At 32.5% G+C, this 11,184-nt stretch overlaps 1 protein-coding gene across 1 annotated transcript in view; it reads right to left on the minus strand.

Moving 5' to 3' along the window:
• Positions 1–3,053: 3,053 nt before the first annotated feature.
• LOC149774833 (uncharacterized) overlaps positions 3,054–11,184 on the minus strand; it is a 26,440-nt gene continuing 18,309 nt past the window's right edge. The window contains exons 7-10 of the mRNA XM_089944651.1: positions 7,065–7,205; positions 6,280–6,322; positions 4,720–4,814; positions 3,054–3,785 (exon numbers count right to left, since the gene is read on the minus strand). Of these exons, the coding sequence (XP_089800777.1) occupies positions 3,730–3,785; positions 4,720–4,814; positions 6,280–6,322; positions 7,065–7,205 (335 nt within the window). The 3' untranslated portion in view covers positions 3,054–3,729. The remainder of the gene's footprint in view (positions 3,786–4,719; positions 4,815–6,279; positions 6,323–7,064; positions 7,206–11,184) is intronic.

The following is an 11,184-nucleotide window of genomic DNA, read 5'->3' on the forward strand; positions in this document are numbered from 1 at the left end:
ATATCATTGGTACTGCATTGTACATTACTGTGTATTAGTCACTAAAAAGGAGTGTTGGGCGGTGTGTGAAGTTTTGATACTAGATCTGTAGGTATTGGCACTGGATCTTATTTTGAACACCACTGAAATTTAATTAGAACTTTATTCATTAGGAATGATGATAGAACATTTTAGACTATTTGGGATTTAACTAACAATACAGTAAGTTCTTAATAAATTTTCACTTAGTATTTTAGGGAGACAAGTTATTTGTGGATTTTGCAAAACTTGTTGGCTTTTGCTCTTTTCTACTACTTAGTTTAAGACCATAGAGTAGTAATAGTTGTAATTCCAATGAATAATTTAAATAAATGATCCTCTCAAATAATATTTGAACAAAGCTAAAATCTTTGATCATAAAGTTCCAAAGAATGATACAAAACAAGAATAAACAATTGATCACTTATCTCTGCTATTTACAGACTTTCTCCTGTCCTATCATTCAACAGATTTTCTGAAAACTTGGTATAACATTTCACTAACTCTTAAGCAAATTTAGGCCTTGAACTTAACGTTTAGTAAGCATCTTATTTACCACTTAGAATCATGAACAACATCGATAGACATTATATGACAATAGTCAGGTAGGCCAAAAAAAACTACCCTCACTAACGGACAAAGTGCATGCATATTTTATAAACTAGATAACGTAACCATCACCCGTCTACTGTCTAGTACCCTGTTATCTACTATCCACCACCCAGTGATATTCTAGCACCTATGTATTTATTACCCAATATTAGTCATTTGTAGTAACCATTTGTGAGTAATCTGCTAAACAAAATCAGCATTATCATTGGGATGCATCAGTAATGTTGGTACATCAGCACATTCAAGATGAGTTCATTTAGAACATTCTACACTGTTGGACATGTGATAAATCTTTCGGGATTATTTGTGAATTAATTCACAATACAGTAAGTGCTTTTGAATTTTAATTTTAATTATAGGGAAATAAAATGTTCTTTACATTTTAACAAATGAACTGGTTTTGCTTCTTTCTGTTACTTAGTTTAAGACTAGAATCTAGCAATACATTAATGCAGTTTGAACCTGTTAAGATGGAAGAGCCACAAGAAATTACATGTCTGGTCGCTGATTTGCAAATAATTATTCAAAAATACGCTTAAAAAAAGTTTTTGGACAAATTCCAGACTACTGCAGTTAGAAAGAATTTTTAAAAAAAGATAAAATCGGATATGTCATGGTTTCTTTGCGTTTATTTTGATCAGTACAACATCACTAAGTTTGAGAGATTCTTTCAAACTATTTGATGGCTTTCTCCATTTATTATGGCCAGTTACATCTAGCCTTAATCAAAATGTATTATAAATTATATATGGCTACCTGACTGAGTATGTATACCTAGGGATGGGAACAAAATCTGTCTTCAATTATATAAACATATGCCACTAAAGAGGACGTTTGAGGAATATTGACAAAGGAGCATGTTTAATGACCAAGGGGAAAGATATATATAATATATATAGGCTATATAACATTTAAATATCCTCAATACTGAAATAAATAATGAATACGTCTCATGTGTACAGTCTGAACCTCTCTCTCTCTCTCTCTCTCTCTCTCTCTCTCCTATGAGAGAAGAAAGACGTTTTTATGTGTGTTACTTAGTGTTGAACATCTTGTGGTAGGGTTGATGCTATTTATGTATAAAAAGTCTTGCTTATGCTGTTCTGAAGAGTCAAAATTTGAATTGCAGCAAACTTTAAAGTTGAATACACTGAGCATTAAAATTTTATCGCATTTAAGCCAGAAAAGTCTTTGTGAGGGGTCACTTCAACCTTTCTTCTTTCATCTCCCCATGTCAGTGTAAGTTTCAAAGGGACAGCATTCCGACGCTGTGAAATTGACTGGGTTTTCTTAACATGGCCTTAGAAAGTAAACATTTGAGCTACCAACCCTAACCGCTTGGTAGGAACCTATGTCCGCTTATCATTTCTTCAAGGGGAAATTGTCACGCACTGTCATTCACAGATTCCGAGCTGTCGAAACCTGATGAAAGGAAGTATTTCTTTGGGAAAAATTAGTGACCACTGCCTACGATTGGGCAGAATAGATTAGGGCGTACACTTTAGAGCAATCAACTTTAATTTGACGACCTTAGTTCAAATTCTTTAGTCTGAACATTTCCTAGAAGAGGAAACTTAGTCTCGACTCTGTGGGAAGCAAAAAGAGATTAGTACTTTATTCGTGAAACAGGAAAGGGACCAGGTGGTCTTCTTGTAAAAACAAAGACATGTTTAGTGCTAGGACGCACAAGTTCTGAAAGAGGACAGCAATAATGAACAGCTTTCTTAGAGAAAGACGAGTCAGTATGGAGACTGGAGTCCGGGGAAGGAAAGATGGATGAGGTGAGAATAAAAGGATCAGGACGTCCATGAAGCGGCAAAGCACAGAGCTTAGGAAGGATTAACTATGAGACCTTGATATACAGTCCAGACAGGAAGGTGATGCAAATCGTTCATGGACATTGTGCTCTTTTCGCCTCTCGTTATGATGATGAAATAATCCAAATTAGACACCTGTTAAATTCTATTGATATAGTCTAACTTGAATTGGAATTTCCGTTATTAATTTGTTCTAATTGAATTTGTTATTTTCTTGTCAAAGGGGGCTCGTCTTGCTTTATTTCTCCCCAGTATTCTTGCTCAGTTCTCTGCTGAAATTATATTCTTATTTCACTCTTGCCAGGGTATAATATCAAGGGAGGTCATCCTCTAGATAATGCCAGCAAAATCCAATTATCCATCCCTCTTACTAAGAGAGCGACTTGCATCTCACTCAGGGCTGACATTATAAGCACTCATTTTAATTTTTATTCCTTCAAAATTCTATTTGACAGTTTAAGACATGTATATGTAAAACAACATTTAAAAGTTATAGAAAAATAGGTACATAGAGATTAAACATAAACTTGTCATTTGAAACAAATTCTTGTTGAGACTATGTAGATAAAAGTTCAACAAAAAAAAAAAAAAACCAATGCAATCATATCAGCATCTTTTATATTATGTTTATTAAAATCCATCGACACTTGATTAAACATCAATTAAAAGTTAAAACACAATTCATGTGGAGACTATGGATATAAAAGTTAAAAAATACAATCTAATTGTATCAGCATTTTTTATATTATGTTTATTAAAATACATCAGCACTTGGTTATTCATGTATTTAACTTCAAATCTCGTAGGGATATTAACATAAGCAAACAAAATATACTCCTGAATGAAGGAGTTTATATTTTAAGTGATTTTGCATCAATGATTTTTTTTATTATGACAATGACCTGATCGTGTAATTGGTGGGTTTATGATGGCACTATAATGGTCCGAACAGAATATACAAGTCTACTATGTTAAGTAATTTGAATGTTACTATATGCAGAGAAGCTAAACAACAATTCATGAATTACAATTATCTTCCATCAGTGATAATTCATTTGATAAAATGTTTAGTAATGTATGAGACATTTGGAACAAACGTAGAATGAGACAAATATTGCAATATATCTGTCAATGAACATCCATTGTGTGTTATTTTCGTCATCGACTGTATACCTGCCACATCCACTACATTTGTTTTATAGAATTAGATGTTCCAACAACACTGATTATGCCATCAACTTCAAACAATTTCTTTTACAAATCTGTACAGAATTTTATTGGACTATGCAGTTGTGTCAGGCCTTTCTATCCATGTATTTTCATATTTTTGTTCTGCATCTGTAAGCACGAGAACATGCATATAACCCTGGATGTATATTAGAAAGCAACTATACAAGTCAAATTATGTACCTACTGAAACAAATTGTTTATGATAAGAATGTAAGTGTTGACAGGAACACGACGAATAAAAGAGGATGAAATGAAATAAATCTTGATACTAATTATCAATAATCAATATCGACTTGTGATGGACCTCATACAAATTATATCAGCTTATATGAAAAAACATTCCAGCATCTGTTTTGTGTAAAGGAGATGTGGGCTAATTCCAAACTTGCCTCTATGTATGTTAAAGGAACAATATATAACACTGGATTTAGAAAGATAGTTTTCAATGAATGCAGAATACTTACTTGCATATATCATTTCATCTGTGCTGATTTGAAACATGTGCAAGCTTATTTGTGCACTGACTACATATGTGCAATTATAATATTTACATAACTGAAGAAACAATAATGATAGTCAGCGTCATGCAGGAAGTATACACAGAATGTAGTAATATAGACACCATCAGCAGATATACATTTGGTATAAATCTGTTTATTGGTATTTCCAATTAAAAAAACACTGTACACTAGAAATCTATTTCACATGCACAATTACTGAAATAAATTGGCATGAAATCTAGCATTGCTGTAGAAGTTGGTAGATCAACCTAAAATGAAATGCATTTCGTTTTAATACCTGTCTTAATGGGAAAAAGAAAATATATTGCATTGACAATCGGACAGACTGACACAACAGTGATAACTATGCCTACTGTAAATTATAAGAGAAGGTATATTAACTGTGATTCAAATATTACTGTGTACGTTATGTCTACAGCAAACAATCTTGTAAGACTCCATCAGCATATCAATGGGATCTAGTTTTTATTTGTGGGGCAATACAAATGAAGAAAATTGAAATATATTGCTGCTGAAGATACCTTTCGATGTTTTGGGGATCTTCACTGAGCTATACATCTTGATGTCGCTGTTTACATAGGCGTGCAATTTCTCATATGAATTATTTTCTGGAGGCCTTAAATTAGAAATTGAAATAGTAATACATATGTCATATCCAACACTGCTGAAAGTACAGTGTTAAAAATAAGTGCTCATATGTTTATTGTTACAAAAGATTAAGTGACAATTATTCAATGAAAATAAAATTACATACCCCGTTATGAATTGTACTGTTAACTCTTTTTTTAAATGTTGTGTCATGTCTTCAAGTTAAAACATATATGTGACCTGTGCCCTGTGTGATCCAAATTCCAAGTAAAATCATACATAATGCTGTGTATCTGCTTTAGAGATATAGTTAGGTCTTCTATTATTTGCTTTCACATTTACCTCATATGTGATATTTTAATCAGTTTGACTAGTTCTTATTCACTGTAAAACGTGAATATATGTTGTACATATATTTTATAATTCTCTAAGGAATAAATGTTTTTAGGTCACTACTCAGGGAAACGTATTGTATTTTTCCGCTGTGCTTTTATCATGAAATACCCCATTATAAAACGAATAATTTGGTTGAATTAAGGTTTGTGTCAATAAAAGGGAATATGGTCATAACAAACTTTCCAAATACAGTGTTTCCTTTTACCCTAGTTTGTGCTTCAGAGACCCCAAGTTTTTAATCTGAGCTCCAGATTTGATACTGAAGTATGTTTTTTGCTCAGTTTGACCCCCCCCCCCGGTTTTGATACGAAGGAGATTTTGTACTCTCAGTCTCACACCCGTAAGGGATACACTGACGTATATCTGCATTTGTCATATCTGATGCCCTTTCATCCGTTTCTAAGGTGGGATTGAAATATTTCATTTAAATGTCACAACACATACTAATGAAACCAATACATAATATTCTAACATTTATCCAATATATTTTTGACCCTAGCTACTCTACGCCACCATTCCACCTTACTGCAGCCTACAATGTGCACAACCAGTTGAAGATGAAATTATCATGTAGAAAATTGGCACTTGTGCTGCATAAGAAAATTTGACCTTTGTTATTTAAATTTTATGTTTTATGCTTGGATCAACCATTTTCAGCTGGTATTATTTTGGTTATTATTAATAAGGAGACAATTATTCTGGACATAATTTATAGCTACATCCCTATTTATTAAGAATATGATTGCACTATTGTTCCTGCATTTGAAGGTCAATACCAAATATGTTCCCATTTTAGCGGCATAGTTCAAACCAGTACGGTGCAAAATCAACAATGAACTAATTTTGCACTTATATACTATACTTTCCCATAATGCATATATGTGAGACATTCAGCTTTACTTATTACAAAGTTATAAACCTTTTCGGTTAATGCGAGAAATTATATTTCAACAGACATTACATTTCCAAGATATATTAACAAAATTGCCTAAAATAATTTAAACTTTAACTGCATAATGATTACAATTAAAAGGTGAAATAAAATCTAACAATTTGTGGAATATAATATCATAAAGTGAGATTAACACCAGTCATACCTTTCTTCATGCTCCATCGACACGTCATTGTCTGTACCGGTAACTGAAACGGAGAATAATTTCAAAAAAATTAACAAAATTAGTTGTCATATACTTTTTAACGATCAATAGAGATACAATGAGACCTTATTTTACTAGTGACTATTGCTACATTTAATAATCGAACATAATAGTCGTTAAAATGTAAGTATTCAAATTGTGTTATGTACATTGAATGCATATTAGTATTGTGTACATTAGTTTATAACTTAAAACTTTCCATGTGAAATGTAGTATTAATTGTAATATAGATGTTGTTTTCATTGAGTTAAAATGCAGTTTCTCATGAAGCAGGGAAGGAAAACTATTTATATTAATGGGCATTAAAGAATGCTAGTGTTATAGTCTAATATACGTAAGTTACAATTGAAAACCAGAAGACTGAAAAAAAGACAGATTTAATGAAAAACAGACATGTTTATTTATGGTATAAAATATTATACGAAGTACGTGAAAATGCCATAGATCCAATACTGACATATATTTGACAGTGACAAGTCCATATTACACACAGATGACATAATAATAATAATGAGTTGCCACTGAAAATAGGTCAAGCATCATACTGCCTAATGATGATTATGAAATGTTGAATGTGGATCTGTGTTCAATGCTTAATACTGGTTAATAAATTCCAAATAACAAGGGTGAAAAAGCCAGTGACATAACTTCTCTCTTTTGTTTGGTCATTTTTGTACACATGCATTTAAAATGGTTATATATTTAAGTGCTGATGATGTTCTTACCATGTTCATTTTGCTTTTTATACTGATATCTTCTCCAAAGAACAATGCCGATTCCCATAATGAAAATGACCACAAGTCCAGCGCTTATGCCCCCAGCTATCCCAGCAACTGGTAATCTCGGATTTTCAGCTATACTAGGCACTACAATATGAACAACCGTAATTATTTATATTTATTCACAGAGTTGACTTTGTCCAATATTTCACTGACATGTTTTTGATGTAATTAAAGGTATGTATAAATTCATATTTTTATTAGTATAGGATAAGAACAGAACATTTATGAAATTCAGGTTAAAGTATCAGCTTAAAATTGTTGATAAATAATGTGGATCCTTTAGTAAGAACTAAAATGATCACAGCACTGTTAAGTTGATTTTCAGTAGACTGTATCTACTTTGTGCTCACTATTCCATCCTATGAATTAAGTAATTGTTGACATTTAAAAGTGTCACTGATATTTGTATTATGCACAGTGACAAAACACTAATTTCACTACAAATTCACCACTCACATTAGATCGTGGAACAGGAGATGGACTCATTGAATAGCCAGTTGCCTAATAATGCTTTGGAACAGGTTTGCACGTCTCATAATAATATCCTGATTAACCAACTGTTGATTGGCTTGTCAAGATAAAAAGTTGACCTGCATAAGAGACATATGACGAAACTAGCTTAAAAAATCAACCATTACCTTTTCGCGGCCGGGGGGGGGGAAGGGTGAATTTGGAATTTTGTTTCAAGGTGTATGTTTTGGGGTAGTGTTTTATACCTAAGCTCATGTATTCTTTTCTACTAGTCAACGTTAGGCATATCAAGAGAAAACATTATCTCACTGCAGATACATTTTCCAGTAAATATATAAATTGTTGTTGGTTTTGTACGGTTTAACGCCAGTTTTCAGCACAAGATATGCTATGAATGGCAGTCAGTATAAATGGTGGAGTAAGAACCCTGGAAACCCTGAGAAGAACAACCAACCCACGAGAAGCTACTGACAAACTTTCTCACATACCCATGTTTGCCGAGCCTAAGAGTCGAACCCATGCAGACAGGGGTAAGATGGTAGTGATTCAAAATGATATATATAAGTACTATATTGCTTTATTATTTATCAATTATAAGACATCTTCCTATGTCATTTTAATGATATGTATATTTTATTAACATGCATTAGAAACCTTTATTGTCAAAATGTTTCGACAACTTTATAAGGGCAAGTGTTGTTTAGATCTATATTGTGTTTAACATTTGTTCATTAATGCAGTGTCATTTTTACACAACATATTACACCGGAAACATTTGTTGATGATCGCGTATTTTACTTCAACGTAATGATCATTTGTAAACAACATATTTACATGGATCTGCGTTCAGGCCCTTGATTGCTATCTGGAAAGATCTAATGTATACCTTATTTTTGTCATGACGTTTACTCGTAAAGCCTGACTTTGCTTACTAGTTTGATATTACATGCGTATGGAAGCAAACCTGATTATGAATTTTAAGGGAAAGTGACTAACATCATGGGCATTTTTTTGTGCCATAAATTAGATGCCAGTCCATATACAGTGCATAAGAGACAGTGTGGGCAGTTATTTATTTCTATCTTAATATTAGTATGTGAATCACCTTCAGTTGTGATCAGTTATTAATTTGTGAGAAATTATTTATCTCAATTTATCATCGGAAATGTAAAGTCGTTATTAACTTTGGTCTATAACACTAATTAAGGATTATTGAGGACTCATTCAAAGACGTTCAGCAGCGCGTCATTATGATACAGCAATACTATTGTTACATCAGCACATTCAAGTTTATTGGATTTGTTTCAGAAGATTCTATACTTTTGAACTCGTTATATAACATTCGAAATTGTTTTGGATTTAATTCACAATACTGTAATTACCTTTTCCTTCTAAAGTTTCACTTTGCATTCAAGGGAAAATAACCGTTTGTTGGTTGTTACAAAACATTGTGGTTTTGCTTCTTTCTGTTACTTAATTTAAGATCATGGGGTCAAACAGAAGGAAAAACTGGCGATCCCATTAGAGTTAAAATTAATTAACAATTATTGTACATTTAGTATCCGCCAACATATTAGCCCTTGGCAGGAGGGGAATAATTATTAAAATATGAAAGACAATTCTAGGGTTACAGTGTTTCTTCTGAAACATTTACTTAAAGACTTTATATTTTTTAAGGAACTGTGACTTTGAGAGATTGGTACATTTTATATAAACTTGAAAGCTATTCTAGGCAGAATGTTTGAAGGTAAAGCTAACGAAATCAGTCACGTGAACAATAACTGAACTGAATTAAAACACATTGTTGGAAGATATCCAGTGGATGCATGATCATACCAGCTTTCATGGCGTAATACTAAGTTGAAATTGAGTAATGAAGGAATCTATCAGCAACAAAGGATAATTTATTTTGCATGCTTAACTAACATTTCATCTTCGGGCTAATCGGTAGATTTAGGAAATGAAAATATGCTTCAAATTATGCTTTATAAATATGGATAAATTAAACGTCCTCAAAACCCAAATCAATTAGGTTTTTCTTTTTCTTGATTTAATCAATGGCATGATATTACAAGGATGCGCTACTTCAGGAGTTACAGTACCTGCTCCAAATCACCAAACAATCCACAAACTATGCATGCTATATTTTCCACCCAAACGTTTATTGCTTTCTTTAGTTTCTTCATTACTTAGAACTTGATTCGTTTTATGATTTTAAGTTATGGGATAGACTCTGGATCAACATTTCTTTCAAAATAACAGCTCGTTTCCCTTCGGACATGCTAGTCTTTTGTTTTACAGAGAAATCTTGTGCGAAAACGCCAAATGGATTGACGTAAATAGCTCCCGGTTGGAATAGGTCAAGGTTGTGTTTTATCACCAATTTAGTTTGATTATTACTTATCCATTTATCAACGCACACTTCTGACCAGCAATATGGTTTAAAACTCGAATTAGCCAATTTATTTGTTGTAAGCAGATGACTTGGTGAATCTGTCGAAAATATTACTCAACTTTAAATACACTAATACAAAATACGGCAACATCTGAATTTGAAAGATAAGCCCGAAGAAAAAGATCCTAAAATTTTAGTCTTTTGAAAAGGGGCATATGAGTATATGAAATAGGTATTTTTTTTGTGATTGTGTGACGGGGATGGTATCTTATTATAGGTATCTTGGCTGTGCATTCTCTTTTAAAATGCATGACACATGTGTCAACAAATGATGGCAGCACAAGCGGTAAAGTGACTTAATAGTTTGAAGACTAGCCTTAATACGTTTGGTAAGCAGTCTAAACAATCAATATTCGAAAAAAGCACTAATTTTGAATTATATGTCTGGCGTCTGGATATTCTTCAAAGCAATTAATACTGAAGATTAGCATATGTCATTTTGAAATTGCATTCTTGCTATTACGAAACACACACAAAACGATTTTATCTATAGTTGATTGGGTAGAATGTCAATATAAGTAGTAAGATAACGGCATATAAGCATCCTTAATTGCTTGTTCAAATTATTAACGATGACTGATGATTGACTTCTAAAACTAGGCTATAGCCTAGAATTAGCATCGGGTGAACACTGTGACTGTTCGGTGAATAAAGTCACGAATCTACTGTGTACATGCGGACCTTGAGATATTTGGGTCAAACTGGGGGTGGACGATGATAAACTCTTCTTTATATTCAAACAGCGCTGTAAAGATATATTTTGCAGCAAGAAATAAATGGTTAGATATGGACAGATGATTATTTTATGAGATAAAACAATCCATACCATATTGAAAATTTGAACTATTCGTACTGTTTCTAAAAATGAAAATTTCCCATAGTGGCAAATATAGGAAGTTAAGCAAATATCCCTTGCTTTGAAAGATTGTACCTTTTATTTGCATATATAGAAAATGAGTTTTACTTTCCTATGAAATGTCCTGTTTTTATTATGTGAGAAAAAGTCCATGTCCCTTCATACAATTACTTTAATGCCTATGCTACAAATACAGCTAATAAAATTATTATTATTATCAGTAGTAGTAGTAGTATCTATATATAAAGAGAGAGAGAGATTGGAGAGAGAGAGAGAGAGAA

The sequence above is a fragment of the Sinohyriopsis cumingii genome, unplaced genomic scaffold (genome assembly GCF_028554795.1).
Source record: "Sinohyriopsis cumingii isolate HCF-2022 unplaced genomic scaffold, ASM2855479v2 utg000127l, whole genome shotgun sequence".
NCBI classification, from domain to species: Eukaryota; Metazoa; Mollusca; class Bivalvia; order Unionida; family Unionidae; genus Sinohyriopsis; species Sinohyriopsis cumingii.